Raw genomic sequence first — 22041 nt, 5'->3', positions numbered from 1 at the left:
GCTGATTGGGTTGTTTGCAGCAAAAGAGGAAGTTGCAATGGAGACCCTGAAACCTGCAAGCTAGCTTTATTCTTGAGCCGCCCTAAGCACCGAGAAGGGGAATGACAGGAACGGTCGCTGATAGCATTTTATAATTATTGTTGTTGCGGATTTGTAAACGTTTTTGTTTGTGCGTTTTTAAAGCCCGCTTTGACTTTAGAAATCGAGACTGTCGTGTCCGGACACAGGAGCATGTCTGCGGTTGACAGTTAGCGAACGAAAATTATTCCTTCATCCTTCTAGAAAAGCTAACTGGCTAGCCATCCGCTGCAGCGTTAGCAACTGGGTAATTTAGCATCAAAATGCCTGACACAAAACGCTAATTAAAGCTGCACACTTACGTGGTGTCGGCTAGATGCTGACAAAACTATATTTCTGTATTCAACCTAACGGTGGAATTAGCGTTGAGCTGCAATGCGGCTAGCCTCTGGGCTCGGCATAGCTAATTTAATGTCAAGTCTTTATGCCTGGTAGTCGAAAACCGCTTTATTCGAGCAAGGTTAAAAAAAAATATATATATATATATATACATTCAAAGCACAGCCAGCGAGGCCAGCCTTTGCTAGCTAGTTTTATGTAGATATCAGTTTAAGCAGTCGAGCTGAGCATGATGATAACCCTTTGCGGTTACGTTAGCCAGCAGTACCATAGCTAATGTTAGCCGCACGATTGGCTAACTGGGTAACTAATGTTGGCTTATTACTGTAATTAACCAGCGACTAAGTCAACTGAAGACAGCATCCGAGCCAGCTAAACATGGTAAGTATAATTTAAACTCTGGTATTTATCCAGTTGTTCATCTTTCTTCCTCCCTTCCTGCTGAGGGCTAACGCAATGGATAAGCTTAACTCTTTATTCTACTTCTGAATATAAAGATCTGTCATTAGTGAAGATAAATACATTAGCATACAACTGGCAGCGTATGGGGATACGTTGTATGCACTTATACCTGTATACCTTTTTTGTTATCTAACGGTTCTGAGGCCAGGTATTTCACAGGATGTGACAGCTCTTAAAGCCATTTTACGGCACAGGACGCCCATCTTGCAAAACCGAATATTTTGTTTGACTAGTGTTGAGTCTCGGCAAGTTGTGGCTTATTTGTGGAATTCAGACTTGCCTGGCATAGGGGCTAAAATCTCGATATGCTATCTTGCGTTCGGTAGGCAAGGCCCAACTTCATCCACATGAGAAAACAAGGGTAGTGCCAAACTATATTACGATTAAGCCTGTGCTGTTGCCTTTTATAACTAAGTGCTTTAACCAAACAGCAAGCTGGTGTAATAATTGGCTATAAGAACAAGATACTTGTATGCCAGTGTATTGTTCTCTTTAATATGTGTGAACATGTGTATGAGGACTCTCTTTCTGTATTTAAGCACGATTGAGTGGTTATACCACGATTGTACACAAAAAACAAAGGAATTCCTCTAAAGACTTAGTGATTCTATGCTCTATATGGTGATGGATCGCTCATGTTGTTTGTACTTTACTTTCTATTACCTATTAGGCTTCAGAGGAGGCATCGCTGCGCGCACTAGAGGGGCTGATGACGGAGTTCTTTCATAGCTGCACAACTAATGAGCGAAAAAGAGAAATCGGTAAGTAAGGTCTTGCAAAACAGTACACTTAAGAAGTATGACCATGATGCAGTATTTTAAGGTTCCCATCAGGCTGGTCTGAAATGGAAATGACACAGAGCAGTGTAAGAATGTGTAATTGAGGGTTAATGTGTCTACCCCATAATCATCCACAGTAATGTACAAACGTTTCATGCACGTTGACCACTCCTCCTCATTTCCTGTGTGATTACCTGTTTTTGCTCTTGAATAAATTCAAAATATCTACAGTAATTAAAGAAGAGCTAAAAATGTTTAATTAAATATGGAAAAAGGAACCTAATCAATGCATTTCTTGGTGAATGTTGGTCTGTCATTCATATCTGTGGATAGGTTGACCACAATGTGCTCATGTTGTGCGAGGCTAGTTGACTCTTAACCTTAAACATTTCTAATCGGTACCAGCCCTTGCTAATTGTTACCAGAAGTACTATACCATTTCTATACCATTTAAAATGTCTCATAGCACATGCATTAACTTTAAAATTGTTATGTGCTTTATTAAAGGGAAACCTTTGTAGAGCTCAGTTCTTGGTTTAAAAAAAAAAAAGAAAGCTAAAGGAGCCTTTGTCTTTTGATGTAGATGAACGGTAGAGTTTCCTCTATGTGAAACTCTCTTGCCCTTATCCTTAAAATTCTTAAACGATAGTATATTTCTGCTTTGAATAGTCTGGATCTATAAATACAGAGATACTGTTGAGTGTCAGGATCATGTTTAAGGTGGTCTAAAATTGTTTTGTTTCTATAAAAAACATTAATCTTTTGCATTCTTGGTTTTTTAAATCCACTTCCTGTGTTGTGACGCATTACTTTCAGTCTGATTGCTAGCGAGGTGCTAGTATTGAACTACTTCTGTGAGAGCTCATGCTTACTTCCTTTTTTCTGCAGAAGAGCTGCTGAATAACTTTGCACAGCAGACTGGAGCGTGGCGCCATTGCATGTTCTTCCTCTCCAATACTCGGAATGAGTATGTAATGATGTACAGTCTCACAGTATTTGAAGTAAGTCCTGTAGGTGGAAGATGCATGTTCTCGGTTCAAAGTACTAGCAAGAGCTTTCTCTCTTCTTCTTTTTTTTCAACATTTTGTTTTCAGATAATTTTAGATACTTAATAAATGCATACTGCAAGAAGAGGCGTATGTTAACAAGAATGTATTTCATGGCCTTTTCCTGTTTCCTCATTTTTTATAATTCTGCAAGTGAAGTTAGTTAAAAGTGTAGCAAATTTACCACAGAATGAAAGAATGAGCATAAAGTGCCCTTTAAAAACTGCCTTTAACTTAAAATGTATATCTGAAATGCTTAATTTTTTTTAACCTCATTATATTATGTTTCAGACTAATCTTAAATGGATTACATCTTTTATTTAATATAAAACCTTTACTGAAGTATTCCCTTTCTTGCATATGACATCCTACTTTTATCCGTGGGTTGTGGGGTTGTTGTACAGCTGATTGGGACTTGTGCCTTAATTCAACATAATTTAGAACTGAAAACATCAGCCTTGACTTTCTCACTATCTGTGGTGTATGTTAGAGTTAAAACCAAGCTATGAGATTTAGAGAATTTCCTGCAAGCTGTGATTCAAGTCTAGTGAGAGCTGGAGGGGGTTGCAATTAAAAGAAGAGATAAAAATACCTTAGTTTCATTCAGGAGTCAAGAGCACTGAAACCTCTGATTCTTAAGTGAAAGCTGTTAGGAACTACAACATTTTACCAGTCTATCACTAGAGTGGCCACTATTCCTCACTAAACGGCTGAGAATTTTCCCAATACACCTGAACAACTCAGAACACGGAAGCAAAATCCTGTGGTCTGATCCATTTGTTCCTAATTGCCTGTCCAGTTTATGGCTGCAATGAGATGAAGCCTGTCCAAGCTTTCATAAGACAAGACGCAGGGTACACCCTGGACAGGTCGCTGGTTCGTGGAACACAAAAAGTGTGTTTTGCCACACTGTGTGGAGGGAACCAAAGACAGGCAGCTGTTAGTAGCAGCAGCATGATGGGATGGTGTTTTTCTTAGATGGTGGATGGTCAGGAAGGTCAGATCGATGCTGGAAAATGATGAGCAGCCCTGTTCAGTGAAAGCCTTTTTTCCAGAGTGTAGTTGGCTTTCAGGCTGGTGATTTATAAATGTAATTGAGCAAGAGGGGAAAGAGCAGTAGCTTTGGGAAACATAGCAGACCTGAAAATCCTGCGCACTGATGCTCCCCATCATTGGTTCAACAATAAAAATTCCTCCAATAACGAAAGAAATGTTTTAAAATGTAAAAGGCTTGCAGGATCTTCCCCAAGACGATTTGAGATACTATACCTGGCAAAGGTGCTTTACCCAAGTGAAGGGTCCTTCCAATAAATTGACAAATATTTTTCCTTGGTCATTGTGGAGTTCTGTGCACAGATTGGGTGGGGAAAAAATAATCCCTTATAAAATGGGCCTAAGACATTGTGGAAGTGCACTGCATATGTTTGTATAAATGTTTTTGTCATCTGTACACATGTTTTACAGTTGATTGCTAATTGTAATTTTCAGAACCTGGTAAACAAGATGTGGATTGGAGTTGCTTCCCAGGACAAGATGGAGATTCGCAGCTGTCTTCCCAAACTCCTCCTTGCTCAGCACAAATCTGTGCCCTATTTTATCCGTAATAAGCTTTGTAAAGTCATTGTAGACATTGGTCGCCAGGATTGGCCGATGTTCTACCACGATTTCTTTACAAACACCCTTCAGGTAAGGAGTAACCCTTGAAGCTGTTTTTCTGACCTGAGTGGTGTCTGTCATATTTTAGGCCTGTTTAGTGAACAAAATGACTTGGTTTGCAACAAATGTTAGTGAGGGTGGTCTCTCAATATCAAACCACATCTTTGATACTGATGAAGTGTCAAAACTTGTCATTATCGGTACAGGGGAGGTCATCTTTATTGGTGGAAGGGTTAAGTAATGAAATGAAGCTGATGAAGACACAAAAGTTGCATTATAAAACCAGAGCTTCTGTTGCATGGAACATATATATGTTCTTGTGTAATTTGAAGTAGTCCTAAAAAATATCCCGTCTCTGTTCTTCCCTTCTGGTCACATTTATTCCAATTTCCTTTGAGGTTGTCTTTTGTTTTTCTTTTTTTTGTTGTTGTTGTTGTGTTTTTAATCAATTTGCTGTACTTATGTCAGCATTTTAAGTTTGCACAAAGATGTTTTGAGGAAGTGGCACAGTCTTAAATAGAGAAGTTCAGTTATAATCTAAGAAAAATACATTTTTGTTTTAATCTCATGAAATATCTGAAATAAACCCAAATGATTTCTGCATTAAGTTGTTCATTCAGAGTGGTAAGCCACATGAACTAGAGCTTGATATCATCTTGTCTCGTGGTGTGTTTTGCTAATCAATGCCTCCTTAAACAGCCAAACTTAGTATGTGTAATGCATTTGTTCTGTAAAGGGAAATTACATTCAATAAAGGTCCTTTTGTTTTATTCTAAAACAGCTGTGTTAGGCTTTAAGTGTACACAACGAAATAACCTGATCTGTTAACCAACTTCTATAAAGTCTGTCAGCAGGCTTTTAACCAAACAGCTTGGAAAGTATTTTGGAGAATTAGGTAGGTCACTAGGTAGTTGATAAAATTAACTTTTTGAACTGTGTGTGTGTGTCCATCAATCTCCTGTCTATAGTTGATCCAGTCCCCGGCTCTGGCTCCACTGGGGTTGGTTATGTTAAAAACCACATCAGAAGAGCTTGCATGTCCTAGGGAAGACCTGAGTGTTGCCAGGAAAGAGGAGCTCCGCAAACTGCTGCTGGAGCAGGTGCCAACAGTGCTTGGACTGTTGACCGGTGAGGACAACCTTTAATGCTTTGTGAACTCTTAGTACTACTTAACAGGGGTCTCTCCCTGTCCCCCTGCAACAAATTAATATTTGTTTTGTTTTTTTTGGAAGATTCAGAGGTGTCCCTATGTTCTAGCAAACAGACAGTTTCGCAACATTTTTGAGGGATCTTAATATGCCACGTTTCAAAGGATGGAAAGGACAGTAGTAAATGCAGGTGTACTGTTAAGAGTAAAGTACTACTATATAAAAAATATAATAAGGTTTGCTAACTTTATTTAGGATCAAATATGACAAATCAGACATCTTTCAGTATGTGTTAGTAACTGGGTACTTGTTTTCAGGAATTCTGGAGACATACTGGGACAAGCACAGTGTCATAGCTTCTACACCGCCTCCCTCACCCACCTCAGGGGAAAGCAGTGAGTGAATTGTCCCTTTCAATGGTTAAAATGGGAAAGACTTAAAATTGTGAAACAGGAGTTTGTTTCTTCTTTATTAACCATAACATTTTGTGTTTTTGAATCAGTGGAATTGCTGGGCAGCTTGTTTCAAGGTAGCCAGTACTCAAAACTGCTTTGTCAGCCCATGGCAGCATTGGACAATGAGAGTCATCAGCTCTGTTGCCTTGTTTTGGAGTGCTTGGCCCACCTGTTCAGCTGGATCCCTTTGTCTACAAGTATTACGCCCACCTTGTTGGCATCCATTTTCCATTTTGCACGATTTGGCTGTGATCTTCGGCCAAAGGCCAAGACAGACTCCTTCATTTCTTCCAACTCCTCCTCCTCAAATGGACAGCTTAATCCTGGGACAATGCCACCAACATCAAATGGAGGAGAGCTAAACGGACAGCAAAACGAGGCTAACAAGGTGGACCGGGCCCGGCTTGGTTTACTTGCCATGACCTGTGTCAATGAACTGGTGTCAAAGAACTGCGTGCCAATGGATTTTGAGGAGTACTTGCTGCGAATGTTCCAGCAGACCTTCTTTCTTCTTCAAAGGCTGACACGAGAAAATAATGCTCATACAATCAAGAGCCGCTTACAGGAACTTGATGAGAGGTATGGCTCAATTCTTAATTTGACCAGAGCATTGGTGCATGAGCAAACTCACTCTGTACAGCCATTTACTTATCCTATGACACAGGTATCAGCGGCATTCTCCCTCCATGTTATGTCATTGCCACTTACCAATTGGTATTTTGGTCGCACCCCACAATATGACACTATCACATAACTTTACTTGCAATAGTATTGCATTGGCCAATATTGTTATTTATTACCTTTTTTCAACTTCATTATGTCCTCAGAGTTAACTTTGTCAATACCCAATCAGGAAGAAGTTATCTTACTTTTTTATGAGATTGTCAGTCATACCAACACTGTCACTAAAACCTGCCATAAAAGATGGGAGTCAGTCTGCAATTGAGTGGGGTCAAGTTGGCAATTATGTGCAATCTGTTTCTGATAATACAGCAATTAACTGATAAATCGTGTATCTGTTGTTGTTTTCATAGACAGAAAATTCCTAATTAACCTTTAAATTTGCATTTAGCAACCTTTGTGTTTCATGGTTTTTAACTAGAATGCAACCAGCTGGCAGCCAGAGTTGTTCTTATTGACATGGACTCAGACTGATGATAATATGTTGGCAGTCTGCACCACAAGTTTCAGATGGGTTGCAGAATATGAAGAGATTGAGTACAAAGACCAGTCAGCTATTTTAAGTTGTTTGTTTTTTTTGTTTTTTTTCCCTTTTTTGTCTGTCCTATTTTTATGTATTGATTTTTTGGGGGGGGTTTCTGCCATCCCTATTGGTCTTTGTTAAGAATGTTTCCTTTTGCAAATATCTATTAGTTTCTTATAGGGCTGTTCGATATAACGATGTATATCGGATGACGATATAAAAACATCTATCGTTTCATTTTACGCTATCGTTTGTTTCGTGGTGTCGCAAAATAAACTGTTTACGGTAATATTTTTTTCACCGTTTTGATGGTCACTGTAGTGGCTATATTAATTTCTTAAAGTTCTCTCTTTCTCTTATATTTAATATAACCACACTATGGACCGACAAGCGCCTGTTTTTATGCGTTGTGGTTAGCAACAACGACAGTAACAGCATCGCGTGTCCGCTTGTTTATGTTCCACAAATCTTTCACAATAAAGCTCAAGATCCTGTTGAGACTTTTCACAATAAACTGAATCACGTGAAAGAGCTTTAAAAAAAAGAGCCGTCAGGTGCTAAAAAATAAACCTTAGACTCAAACGTTAGAACAGGCTTTTCCCCGCAGCACGCCATGTAATAAATACTCACAAAGAAAACGGCAGCCTTTACAACTTATGTCTAAAAATGTATCGTTTCATACATCGGTTAAAACACTCGACTCCAGCTACATGACGCGCAGCTGGAAACACTTCCCGCAAGTCGAGCTGCCCGAGATTCACAGAATTTACAGAAAATGTTACATTTTTGTGATTTATATCATTATCGGGACGATAGAATTCTTATATCGGGATATGAGATTTTGGTCATATCGCACAGCCCTAGTTTCTTATGTAATATATATATTTATTTAAATAGGCTGCTTGCAGGATGATAAGTTGTATATATTTTATTTTGAAGATTATACTAGATGTAGTCATTTTTACCTGTGTCTCTTTCATTAAGCTTTTTTAAGACACATCTGTGACATTGTAAATTTTCATGAGTGGTCAGACACATGCGCCACATTGTTATGCCCTTAAACATTGCATCTGCAGGATTATGAAACATTATGATCAAGTTACATGCTGCACTTAATCTGATAAGTAATAATATTGTTGACCATTTAGACCAAATATATTTTGTATTTAATATTTCATGTTTTAAATGTAAGATGTATGTCCCGACTTTTTGCTTCAGTTATTCCTTTCTTATCTTGCAGTTACCTGGAAAAGTTTACAGACTTCCTGCGTCTGTTTGTCAGTGTTCACTTGAGGCGAATTGAGTCAAGTCCTCAGTTTCCTATTGTAGAGTTTCTTGCCCTGCTTTTCAAGTACACTTTCAACCAGGTAATGATTACCTTTTCCACGTTCATGCAATGCAGCTAAAGATTCTATGTAAACTTCCTTCTCATGCACATTTTTTTTTTTTTTTTTAAGCCCACCCATGAAGGCTATTTTGCCTGTTTGGACATTTGGAGTGTGTTTTTGGATTTTTTAACAACGAAAATCAAAAGCAGGCTACCAGACAGAGAAAGTGTCCTGAATAGGTAAGACGCTCAAGAGATATTTACAGAAACACTCAAAGAACTAAAGTTGATTTAATGATTTCCTATTTTGTCATTCATTCTTGAGTGTGAAGTTGCTGTTGTGTAATGTATTCATGTGCCAACTGGGCAGGTACAAAGATGCCTTAGGTCTTCTGTTAAGGGAAGTTCTGAATCGCATACAGTTCAGATGCAATCAAGCCCAGTTAGAAGAGCTGGACGACGAGACTCTGGATGATGATGTAAGAACATTTAATAATGTAAAATTATTACAAATATCATCTGCACTGTTTCATATTATCTGTCTATCTTGTAGCCACATGAAGCATTAAATTTGCTTTAAGCATAAGTACAGACTAAAGAAATGGTTTTATCTTCAGTGTCTGACTACTCTGCTTCATTTTGTAACCATAGCAACAGACTGAGTGGCAAAGGTACCTGCGTCAGAGTCTGGAGGTGGTTGCCAAGGTGATGGAGCTGCTCCCATCCTATGCATTCTCTACTTTGGTAAGAAATCACTGTTGGTGTCACCTTTTGTATTTTGTAAGGCAGTTTAGAGACGTTTTAAATAGACCAGATCAGAGCTTTATTATTTTTAGATTTGGAAAATCTAGTAGCAGAAATGCTCATAACCTCATGATGACCCATTTATCAGCACAGTGTAGTTTCCTTAAACAGTGAAATCACTTGACAATGATGGCATGAAGTATTTTCTGTTCTGCATTGTAAATTTTGTTGTAAAGGAGTACATTAATAGGTTAAACTGTCATCAAATACACACCAAGGTGTCTTAAGCCTCATTAGTACCTGCTCGGATTGACTCGCCATGGTTTTCAGGGTTTTCCATTAGGTCATAATGTAGTAGTGTAATAGTGTCATAATAGTACCTAAAATGTGACGTTGTCAGACTGCATGCCACCGATTGGCTGGTAGTAGCATCACTCGATGAGTCATGAGAATATCTCATTCACGAAAACCAATACCACCATCATTTCAAAGAAGATAATTGTGGCTTTATTATACTTATTTATAACTCTTTTTATAAAACTGAATTAAATTTTATTTTGAACTTGCTGCCTTAAAATTGAGTAGGTCTTTTAGTAATGATTTAAGTTGCCTGTGAGTTCTGAGGTTATAATAATGTGGGGGTGTTAGTACATGTAACAATTTCCTCCTTATTCTTCTTTTTGCTCTAAAGTTTCCAGTTCTTCAAGAAAATTTGGACGTATACCTCGGTTTACAGCAGTTTATTGTGACTACTGGCACAAGTAAGTACAATTTATTGATGGGGGAAAAAAACATTGCTTTTATGTCGACTCAAAAATGACATCACTTCTGTAGATTAAAATATTAGATCGATCCTGTAACATTTGTTTTCTTGTCTCTTTGTTGTTTTTATCTAGGTCGACGGCTAAATATCACTGCTGAGAACGACTGTCGCCGACTTCACTGTTCTCTCAGGGACCTCAGCTCCCTACTTCAGGCTGTTGGACGCTTGGCTGAGTATTTCATTGGAGATATTTTTGCTGCACGTTTCAGTGACGCCCTGGCTGTGGTAGAGAGGTAAGCGTGTATTACAAATCAAGGTCAACATAGCCAGACTTTGTTTGCTTTTAGTTGGTTCAACAAAACCTCAAACTCCAGTTTGAGTTAATGATTATCAACTTTCTGTTAAGCTTGGCTTTCTGCTTCAGATTCTGTGCACGCTCAGATTAAAAAGGGTGATTTAACACATCATATTACAGTTCTTCAGCAAAAAAAAAAAGAAGTTCCCTTTTAGTTCTGCTTACTCCAATCAGAGATGTTATCAATCAAGATGATTACAAATGTATAAAGAACATAAATAATATAACAGTACAATGAATCAGTGTTGCGAATAAGACGATAGATCCACCTTAAACTGGATACATTTAAATATTAAAGGGTTTAAAGAAAGCTTTAATGCGTTATAGCTTAACTAGCAAAAGTTCATATGTAGCCTCCTAACTTTAATCTTTCTTCATAGCAAACCCCTCCGAATCCTATGTTTGTATTTAAAAATGTACGCTGTTAGTGTTGCAGACTTTTGTCGCCAGCATTACAAAATCTTATCTTGACATTGCCTTCTCTTTTTTGTGTGTGTGATTTATTTAAGTTGCTCTTTGGTTGTATGAATTCTGAGTTCTTCATATTTTAACTGATGGTTTTAAGGAATGAGTAAAATATCAAAAAGGAACATTTGCCTCTTTTTTAAGATTGGTTGAAGTGACTTGTTATGGCTCCCAGACCAGCCTCTATGACCTGGAGACTGCTGTGCCTTCTGTGCTCAAACCAGACCTCATTGATGTGTGAGTATCATGTTTAAAGGAACATTGAACAGTAAAATTTTATATGTGATCAAACCATTAGAAATGAAAGACTCATGGAGTCAAAGACAGTGTCATGCAAAAGAGAACAGGGAGCTGAGCGTGTGAATAGCTATCGGGTTTGTGTGAAATGTTGTGGACACTGGACAGCCGCCCTTGCTGCACAGTTGCCTTGCATTCAGAGCAACCTCATGTTTTACATAATAAAATGACAGAATATTTTTACTCTGGCTTCAGTGTTTTATGTTCAGAAGATATGAGTTTTTGTGTGCCAAATACAATTAATGCTACCACGAACATGGCTTTAGACATGTCAAAGTTACACAAATTAGCAAATTAGGTAAGCAGTATAAGTAAGAAATGTGTTTTAACTCTGTGTGCGTATGTGGTTTCATTTGTTACAGACATGCACAGGCTCTTGCTGCTTTGCAAGCTTATTCTCACTGGCTTGCACAGTTTTACAGTGAAGTCCACAGTCAAAACCAGAGCCAGTTCATCAACCTCATTAAGTCTGCCATCGACGCCAGTAGCCCGCTCATCACAACCAAGGTAGCTTCAATGTCAAGCATATTACAAATCCAGCCTTAACTAATCAGCTATTTATATTTAGAAAATTTTTTTAGAAAGAATTTGTGCAGAATCTTTGACTTAAGTAAACCTGTGTTTATAAGAAACTGCATGTCACAGACACAGTAAGTTTCATGTTGCAACAGTGGTTTAAAAATTAAGGAAGAAGTATAATTTAGAAACTGTTAACCAAAGCTTGAAACATGCAGTCCATGTTCACAGTTTTTATATATCAGAATCATCAGAATCAGAATCAGAATACTTTATTGATCCCTGGGGGAAATTATTTTTTGTTACAGTGCTCCATTTTAAACCAACATTAAGACAAGACAGACAATACACGAACTAAGAATAGTACAATATATACATATACATACATACATACATACATAAGTCACTCATAAATAAATAGCTGGAAAAGAAACATGTGTAGTTGTAGCAGCAAACAGTGTGTTAAGTGGATGCGTTGTACAGGGAGATGGCCACAGGCAGGAATGATTTCCTGTGTCGTTCAGTGGTGCTTTTCGGTAATCTCAGTCTCTCACTGAACGTGCTCCTGTGACTGACCAACATGTCATGGAGTGGGTGGGAGGTGTTATCCAACATTGTCTTTATCTTGGACAGCATCCGCCTCTCCGACACCACCTTGAGGGAGTCCAGCTCCATCCCCACAACATTGCTGGCCTTACGGATTAGTTTATTAAGTCTGTTGGCATCTGCGACCCTCAGCCTGCTCCCCCAGCATGCAACAGCATAGAGGATCGCACTGGCCACAACAGACTCATAGAAAATCCTCAGCATTTTCTGGCAGATGTTGAAGGACCTCAGTCGCCTCAAAAAATAGAGACGACTCTGGCCCTTCCTGTAAAGTGCTGTGGTGTTTTTAGCCCAGTCCAGTTTATTGTCAATGTGTACTCCAAGGTATTTATAGTCCTCCACAATGTCAACACTGACCCCCTGAATTGAAACAGGGGTCAAGTGTTTCCTGGTCTTCCTGAAGTCCACGATCAGTTCCTTGGTCTTTGCCACGTTGAGCTGCAGATGATTCTGCTCACACCACGTAACAAAGGAGTCGACCACAGCCCGGTACTCTTTCTCATCATCCCTGCTGATGCATCCAACCACCGCAGAGTCATCAGAAAACTTCTGAAGATGGCAGGTCTCTGTGCAGTGGCTGAAGTCTGTGGTGTAGAGGGTGAAGAGGAAGGGGGAGAGGACAGTCCCCTGTGGTGCCCCTGTGTTGCTGATCACCTTGTCAGACACACACTGTGGGAGACGTACATATTGTGGTCTTCCTGTCAGGTAATCAACAATCCAGGACACCAGAGAAGCATCCACCTGCATCGCTGCTAACTTATCACCCAGGAGGGTCGGCCTGATGGTGTTGAAAGCACTGGAAAAGTCAAAAAACATGACCCTCACAGTGCTCGCCGGCTGGTCCAGATGGGTGTAGACACGATTGAGCAGGTAGATGATGGCGTCCTCAGTTCCGAGACGAGGCTGATAAGCGAACTGAAGGGGATCCAGGTGTGGTCTTACTATGGGTCGCAGCTGGTCCAGGATGAGCCTTTCCAGGGTCTTCATGATGTGGGAGGTCAATGCCACGGGCCTGTAATCCTGGGGGCCACTGGGACGTGGCGTCTTTGGTACAGGGACGAGGCATGATGTCTTTAAGTTGATCTGAAACATCTGATCCATACAGTTTATCTTGCCCTAGCTTGTATTTATAACAAAATGTTGCAAATTTAAAAAGCTATAAAATATATTTTTCCACTTCTAGTCTGTTTAAAAATTTTTACACTTAAATGTTCAGGTACCTGAAAAGTTGATGCTGTCAGCGTGCCATCTGATGGTCTCCATAACCTCTACAGTGAGGCCTGTGTTCTTGGTCACTTTGCCAGCTGTTCAAAACATCTTCAACCTGATTACTACACAAAATCAGACACGCAGACTTCCCCAGGAGGTAAATAGTGTACTTTTATTTTCCATCAATCATTATATAGTATCACGTTTCAATCACAGCATAACAATGTGAATATGTACATTTGTTTAAAATTTTGTCGCCAATTTAAATTTTCTGTGTGACCTTGAACATGAAGTAAATGAAGTAATCTTCTCGTACAGGCTCACATGTTGGTGTGTAGGGCTTTATCCAATATGCTGCTGCTTCCTTGGCCAAATTTACCAGAGAGTGAACAACAGTGGCAGACACGCTCAAGCAACCACGCCAGCCTGCTGGCTGCGCTCACTCGAGAATATCGTATCTTAAGAGGCACAGTGAACATTACTTCACGGCAGCCTGGCCTGAATGACAGTCAGTATTTACTTAGGTTTCGTAACTCCTTATCTCTTTTAATTTTATTATGCTGAGTCACTTTTTGTCCACCTAATTATGTTTTCTCTCGTGTAGTCAAAGCAGTCATACAGCAGACTCTGCCTGTGCTCAGAGACATAGTGGACAGTGTCTCCAGTGAATCCACCAAGTCACGTCAGATCTGTTATCAGAGTCTTCAGGAGTCTGTCCAAGTGTCCCTCACCCATTTTCCAGTGTTTATTCAGCAGCCAGGTCAGTTTAATATCTGTGGTTTGGGTCATTCTCAGTCTTAATGCCACAGCACATTCACAAGTTTTTGAACTTTTTCCTTCCAAACACCTTTTAATCAGCATATGATGATTAAAAGGTGTTTGCATACTAAGATGCAGTATTTCCTTCTTTTTTGTTTTTACAGATTAATTTGTATTCTACTGCTGACACTAATTTTCTATAAAATATGTTCATTTCACCACATGATAGCCAACAGCCAGTACTGAGATTAAAAACACAGTCCAAATCAAAAATGGACTTTAATTAAGCTTGTGGCTTTTTTTTTCATGGTTTTGATCGCCTTTTTAAATTTAAATACTTAATCTAAAATATTTATGATGATTTCAAACATAATTACAAAATTAAGAAATCTTTTATACATTCACTCAGGCTATTATCTCAACCCAGCCCATCTTTAATGGTCCACTTTTGCCTCTTTTCTGCTGGCACTCGACGTTTTTTTTTGGGTTTTTTTTGCCGTTTTCCATTACAATTGAGTATCACATCAGTGTGGGTGGGATCATAGCAACATGGCCCAGAAGTCCCATAATTGTGACACAAACGCAACACAACAATGGATGACATCAAGGCGATGGTATGCCTGCTGCTAAAGCTGGGCAGACACTGTGCGATATTTTTTATTTTATTTTATTTAATTTATTTATTTATTTTTTTTTTTTTTATTTTTTTTTTCAGTCGCGTTATTCAGCTTCTGCTCAAACTGCACAATTGACTCGCAGGGGTTAGAAGTTCGTAGGTCACGATGCAGGGTCTCGCACTATACGGCCCGATGCTCTGATGCGACCCGAGTGCTCACACTGTGCGTCCATAAAATGAAGGTTATAACAGAAATTCTGTCGCTCGCTCTCCCTCTCTGTCTTTCACTCACACAGACACGCACACCACCACCATCAACTTTGCTAAATTGCTAATGAAAAACATTGATCCGGCAGCTGTGATTGAGCAGCAGTGTAGATCCAACTGTTACACCCTGGCCTGGGCAACCGGCGTGCAACACAGGAAAAATAAAAATAAGGGAAAAAGGCCCCCAAGCTCACTGCTCTTAAGGAGGGCGAACCCATAAAAAAAGACTAATACGGGCTTACACAAAAAAAAAAAATCCCAAACGAAAGTATCGACAGCTATTTTCTTTAAAGCAAAATACGATATTTATTTACATCAAAACACCAAACTATTTACAACGAGGGGAAGGTCGCGACTATGACACACTGAAACACAGGGTTTAAATACCTAGAGGGAGTAATCAGGAAATGGACAACAAGAGGGAAACACAGCTGGGGCAACTCAGAACTGACGAGACAGGGAAACGTAAACTGAACACACTAAGATAACACAGACTTTCAAAGTAAAACAGGAAACACATAACAGTCACGCCAAAACAAAACGCCTAAAACAATACACTGCCAAACCCCAAATCGTAACACAACTATTTTCACGGTTGTTGTGGTCGTGATAATTTTGTGAGGCCACATCGAAAAGGCTCGGATGAGCTTGCCATAGTTCTACAAGTTGTGCCTCCATCGCTTGTGTCCAGATCACACACTGCACTGCTGTGCTACTCCGTCTTTTTCGCTGACATTTGTGTTTGCACGTGCGCAGTGTGAGAAGCTGCGGTGACACCCTCACGACCAAGCGATTGATGATCGGGAGCTGGTCGTGAGGTGTTAATCGCTTCTCGTTACCCCACGTGTACTACACAATGCACAACACACGATGGAGGTCAAAATCAGGCCGATCGCCAAAAAGGTCGCACGACTCAAAAATCTGCTCAAAATGGGCCAAAAATCACACAGTGTAAACCCAGCATAAGGAGTCACTCTCGTGACTCGGCAACATCACTCCCTGGCCAGTCAGTGGCATGCAGGCTGTTGACGTCACATTTTCTAATCAAGTCAACTCCCTTAGCACCTCGGCTGAGTAAGTACTGAAAAAGTACCAGGCACCTACCATCTAATGGAAAACCCTAATAACTAAGTCGAGCCGAGTAGGCACTAGTGGAAAAAAAGGCTTTGGTGGCCACAGCATAGACTTTTGTTGTCACTGATCTAGAATTTCAGCTTGATTCACTCACATATATTTAAAGTCCACAGTAAAGCTGATTACTATGAATACTGCAGAAGATGTTTTATCTAACTTTAACCACTGCATGCAAGATAATTTCATGTAACACCATACCAGATCCACATGTTAGGTAATCGCTTCAGTTTTGTTAATTGTCACTTCTCTTTCGTAGATGTGACAGATGAGATGTTGGCCTTCTTCTTGACGTTGTTCCAGGCGTTACGAGTCCAGATGGGTGTCGCTTTCACAGGACAGATCATCCACACATTTCTTAGCATGTTCACCAGGTTAAAAAAAGCTTCTAGCTCAAGACGTCATGTCAAACAATAGCCACCTGTTGCAGTCACATTTATCTTACGTCATCTTAACACTGAGTAACTTCTGTTGTTTTCATTTGCTCTAGGGAGCAGCTGGCAGCCAGTATTTTGCATGAGGGCAGTGCAGGGTGTAGGGTGGTGCAGAAGTTCCTGAAAATCCTACAGGTGGTGGTGCAAGAGCCCGGTCAAGCTTTTAAGCCCTTCCTACCCAGCATCCTTTCTTTGTGCATGGAGCAGGTCTACCCAGTTGTGGCAGAGGTCAGTTGCATCACTGTTTTGTTTGACTTGTGGGTATGCTCTAAAGTGTCATCTGTGATATCACTTCTTTTTTAAGAAATTACACATACTGTACCTTACTAAAATATGAATGGATGAATCTCTGGTTTGTTTGACAGCGATCCTCTCCAGACATCAAGGCCGAGATGTTTGAGTTGCTATACCAAATACTTCACCAAAACTGGAGGTACTTCTTTAAAACTTCAGTCTTAACAAGTGTCCAAAGAGGAGATTCAGAAGACACAATGGAAAATGAAGCCCAGTTCACAGCTGCCATGCAGGTGCGTTCATGCATATAGAACAGCCCTAATCCTTGTAATGTGACGTTTAAAGAACTTATAATTGTAATGTCAGCTGTAGGAGAGGTGATTATTGATATTGTTGAATCTCGTCCCACTAAATTTCCTGACGTGTGCTGATATTTTCCAGGCTTTTGGACAGTCTTTCCTGCAGCCTGATATCCACATTTTCAAGCAGAATCTGTGCTATCTGGAGTCTCTCAACAGCAAGCACAAGTTATACCACAGAGTGAGTTCAACTTTGTCAGGATCGTTGATTTTTAGGAGCAAGGGCAGAAACAAACCCGTTCTCTTTAAGTAGTCTGCCACAGTCTCAGGTTTTTAATGGTGCACCGATTTCACTTTTTGTGTATCTGCAAGTGCAGCATATTCATAATAATGTTAAACTAACTGTTAGAGCCATCAGTGTAAGTTCAGCTTTAGAATTGAAACTAGTGGTCTAAATACAATTTATTGGACTTGATACTGGACAGTAATTATTGCTGCTAGTCAAATGATCTATACAGTGGATACAAAAACATTGCAGATTCTACCTTCGGCCAAATAAGAGATTATACGTAACTAATGAAATGTGGCTCCTTATTTAACATGTAACATCCTGTTAATTCCAAAAGGTGGAACTAGTGCGCTCTATTTTTGTTTCTGTTTTAGATGTTAATAGTATGACAGTAATTTTTTTGGATCACAGTTTCTAATTTACAGAAATCTTAAGCCAAACCAACTGGCATTCCTTCTAACTAGTTAGTGTGACTCTAATAATAAGTAGGTTTAAATTAATTTAATGTATTTATTTTGATTATCTGTAATTAAAGCAGCAGTGAATGGGTCCCAACATCACAATTCTTGCACAGTGCAACTAAGGCAGCACACATTTCCCTCGTCCACATGTGTGAATTCTATAACACATACTAACGTTACTCTCATTTTCATTTTCGTTTTTTTTTTTTGTGTGTGTGTGTGTGTTTGTGGGTCTTTCAGAAGCTTTTCCGGACCTCAATGCTCTTCCACTTCATCAATGTGCTGCTGCAAGTCCTTCTCCACAAAAGTCACGACCTTCTTCAGGAGGAAATCACCCTTGCCATTTACAACATGGCCTCTGTTGACTTCGATGCCTTTTATTCGGCCTTCATGCCGGAATTCCTCAATGGCTGCCACGGTGTGGACAGCAGCCAACGAGCTGTTCTCGCACGTAATTTCAAGCTGGAACAGGTAAGTTCAGTGGCACTTTCTAAAAAAAAAATGCTGCACATGTTGTTCTGTGGGCTTGCAAGTTATTGTCCCCCAATAGGTTAATATGGGTAAATATATCTCAGGGGCTGTTGGCACACACAGGAATTTCCACTTGTTGCACAAATAATTTGGCAACAATACTTAGATTGCTCCAACAGCTGTACATAGAAATCAAATTAGTCTTTTTTTTTTCTTTAGAACTGTAATAGCTTATCTGCTATTTGCTGCTACCCCATCTCCTTGCATTCTGTTAAACTTTGGCTGCACAGTAAATAATTAGTTAACATTATAAAAACACGCAGGTGTTTTAATTTGTCTGATAAGACCACTCCTCTGGACTGTTTTTGTTTTTTGTTTTGTTTTTTGGGTTGTTTTTCATGTGTGGATGTGCATAAATGACATTTTTCAGAGTTTCTGGTTGTGCAGGCAAAACTACTCCCTTATTTTTCTTCGAACTTACATGAGTTTGTAGCCCTCACATCAGTCACAGTGAACATCCGCCAACCTCTAAGTCTAACAAAGTAAATAAACACCCTTCGTGCTGCTGTATATTAATGTTGACATACTGGGTATAATGAGAGCCACCATAGTGGAGCCAGCCAACTTCCTGTTCATCCATTTCTACAAAAATTAGCTGAAGGTAGGGAAGCCAGTTCAGTCTGTGCGTGCATTTACCTAATGTCTGCTGATTGGTCTATTTAAACAAGACGTAGCACCAGTTCCCACACATTAATTAAAAGCTAATAATCTTTAACTGTGTGTATAAGAAATAGCTTGTTGTGGTGGTCTCTGTGATGATGCACACTCTCAGCCTGCTGCTGCTATTTCATGCTTGAAATGGAATATTAATTCTGGACTACAGTATTCCCGCGCCACATTATGGTTCACCTTTCGTGGGCTCACTACATCAGTCTGTAAATTTATGTCACTCAAATTTAGCAGAATTTCACTTACTGTGTAAATCAAGGGAATACTGTATTTCAGCACCTCGTGTGAAACGAGGTGGTTTAGGGGGTGGGAGTTGTTGAGGTTTTGGGGAAAACCTATATATTATAGCTTCACTATTCTATCAGTCATGGCTGTATCTATTTACTGGACATGTGTTTTTGTGCATTTCTTTCATAAATTAATATTAGTGTCTGTTCCTTCTCCTCTTTCCTAAGGACCTGCCTTCGTTCACTCAAAGCGTTCAGCGGCTGGTGAACGATCTTCGCTACTACAGACTGTGCAACAGCAGCCTGCCCACTGGCACCATCAAGCTATAGCACGATGACTGTTTGAACCACTCCACATACCGTCAGGACTGCCTGTGCTGACCACTTTCCCCGACACTCCTCCAATTCAGCTGTGCTCCACCTTTTCAAAGTAATAGGATGGAGCAACACACATTGTTCGGTTAGGTAATTGGAGGTTGAGGATGCTGCTGATGTTTTTATTTGATTTCTACTGTAGAAGGTTGGCACATTATTATTTTTAAGGCAGTGCCCTCCTTGTGAATTGCCAATGAGTTTGGTGAGAAATGTAAACCTGGTCTGCATTTGGCTTTTGCCCAGACCTGGAGCAGTCTGAGCCAGGCCTTCTTTCCCACGCCTCTGCAACAAAGCTGGGCTGGGACAGAGCACTTTCAACTCATTTTGAGTTTTGTTTTAGTTTTCTTTAATGTCTGCTTTTATTCATTTTGCCTTTTTAATCTCCAAAGGAGAGAGACTCTCAACTTAAGATCTTTCATATCATTCCATTCTGAAAAGAGAAAACCTGCTTGAATAATAAAGTGCTTTTTTAATAAAACCTTTGGCTGGTCTCTGTGCCCTCTGCTGGTCATCTTATAGTATTCATAATGAGAATTTTTTTTATTAGAGATTATGTTTTCCTTTATTTCACTACAGTCATCTACTGTAGAATATGTTTTAGACTTTTTATTTATTTTTTGTTTTGTTTATTTGTAATTGTCAGGGACCAAGCAGTAAAGCATAAAGGACACAGGTGGTTTTAATTCAACAAAGGGGTTTTATTGACCCAAAAATATGAAAACATATTTAACAAAGCCAAAACTTAAACAGGCAGACCAATAAAAGAGGTCAACTCAATAGACTAAACTCAAGATAATAATTAACAAAACCTCAAACAAACATATGATAAACTGACCTGCTGAAATGACACACAGGGGAACTTAAATACCGGTTTAGCTAAACCAAATGACACACACGGGGGAAAACAAGATGGCTGCCATATAACCAACTAATACAAAACAATGAAACAAACATGAAACACCCCCCAGGCAATGAAGCATGTGGTGCAATCCAATTAGGCTGTCAGTGATACTTCAGGTCTGGCAGCCCTTTGCCACACCTTTTGCCAGACAGGAGAAGCCAACCCCCAGGTAACTCAAACAAAGAAAGATGTATTAATATAACATAAAACAGAACTTTGACCTTGCAAGGTTAATATGTGTGCACGCCATATAAACATTGGAAGGTGTGATGGAAAAATAAATACATTTAATAAAGAAACAATATTGAACAATAAATAGAATATTTTAAAGTAGTGACTGTAAATTAAACTAAAGTGAATCAACAGGTGGTGAGGTGTGGAGCTTACCATGTGTGGCATGCCATGACAGTAATATGCAAAAAATGTTCCTTTTCTGATCCACTGGATCAGGCAGAACATGTCTTAACTCTAAGAAAAAAACCAACAGAAGCCTTGAAACATGACATCACATAAAATCAATCACATGACAAATATGTGCAGACTCACATGTACAAGGTGGAAAAGAACAATGGTGCATTTTCATAAATTATGAAAAGATGTCACAAACTCAAGCAGCAAAGACATGGCTCTAATGTTGTCTGGCTTTGTGTATCCTAAGCTTACATTAAATGTGACTGCTTAGTGGACTCTGTCAAGTGCACTCAGTTTGATAAGAGAGGATTTTGGTTACAAAATTTCACCTTGATGCTGATTAGTACCGTGCAGTCTAGTCAGCGTCAAGCCTAGACTGCAAAAAAGATGATTCTTAGGAAAATTTAAAGGGAGCAGCAGTTTATTGAAAAATCTGCAAATATAAATCCACATATAAGGGAATTTTAACAAAACTGAAGTCAATATGACCAACTTTATACGTCTGCACTGTCTGTATTGGCGTGGCTGTATGTCAGGTGGCAGAGCAGGTCAGCTACTGGAAGGTTGGTGGTTCTGCTCCAGTCAGGATACTAACCCCATGTTGCTCTCCGATGCATCTATCGGAGTGTGAAAGTGTCTGGATGTTAGATACGGAGCACTTAACACTTTAGAAAAAAAGTGATTGGGTGAATGAATTTGTTGTATAAAGTGCTTTAAGTCCTCAGAGTAGAAAAGTGCTATATAAGAACCAGTTCATTTACCATGAACTCTCTTAGTCACGCTGTCTTGTAATGTACCTAATTAGTCTTCAGGAATAGTTCTCTTCAGGCTTCTTGAAGCACGTTCAAAGCTCTTCTCTGGATGTTGGCTGCATTTTTCCTGTCCTTTTTCAACATGATGCCACGCTGCTTCAGTAATGTTGCAGTCTGGGCTCTGGAGAGGCCGATCCATGTCTCATCTAAGTGCTCCATTTTGTGTTTTTCTATCC

At 39.5% G+C, this 22041-nt stretch overlaps 1 protein-coding gene across 1 annotated transcript; it reads left to right on the top strand.

Annotated features, from left to right (window-relative positions):
- The first annotated feature begins 2 nt into the window (after positions 1-2).
- On the top strand, positions 3-20219 carry xpo6 (exportin 6). Its single transcript, XM_085270889.1, has 25 exons — positions 3-325; positions 756-798; positions 1550-1640; positions 2547-2659; positions 4193-4390; positions 5329-5488; positions 5826-5903; positions 6011-6542; positions 8408-8534; positions 8625-8734; positions 8865-8973; positions 9146-9238; positions 9930-9999; positions 10135-10294; positions 10966-11058; positions 11481-11625; positions 13457-13606; positions 13768-13957; positions 14054-14209; positions 16482-16596; positions 16713-16884; positions 17022-17183; positions 17332-17430; positions 18180-18410; positions 19595-20219. Exons 2-25 carry the CDS (start codon positions 796-798, stop codon positions 19694-19696), a joined length of 3459 nt encoding a protein of 1152 aa, XP_085127015.1. The 5' UTR covers positions 3-325; positions 756-795; the 3' UTR covers positions 19697-20219.
- Positions 20220-22041: the final 1822 nt, after the last annotated feature.

The sequence above is a fragment of the Mchenga conophoros genome, linkage group LG4 (assembly GCF_057382185.1).
Source record: "Mchenga conophoros isolate Kocher_MC1m ecotype Shallow Benthic linkage group LG4, M_conophoros_male_GT1.1, whole genome shotgun sequence".
Lineage (NCBI taxonomy): Eukaryota > Metazoa > Chordata > Actinopteri > Cichliformes > Cichlidae > Mchenga > Mchenga conophoros.
The sequence above is the reverse complement of the archived record's forward strand: the minus strand, read 5'-3'. Positions and strand labels throughout refer to the sequence as shown.

Coding starts and splice junctions, on each gene's coding strand:
- xpo6 (XM_085270889.1), top strand. Junction 5,489..5,825: donor AGTGCTTGGACTGTTGACCG/GTGAGGACAACC, acceptor ACTTGTTTTCAG/GAATTCTGGAGACATACTGG. Junction 18,411..19,594: donor GTAATTTCAAGCTGGAACAG/GTAAGTTCAGTG, acceptor CTCTTTCCTAAG/GACCTGCCTTCGTTCACTCA.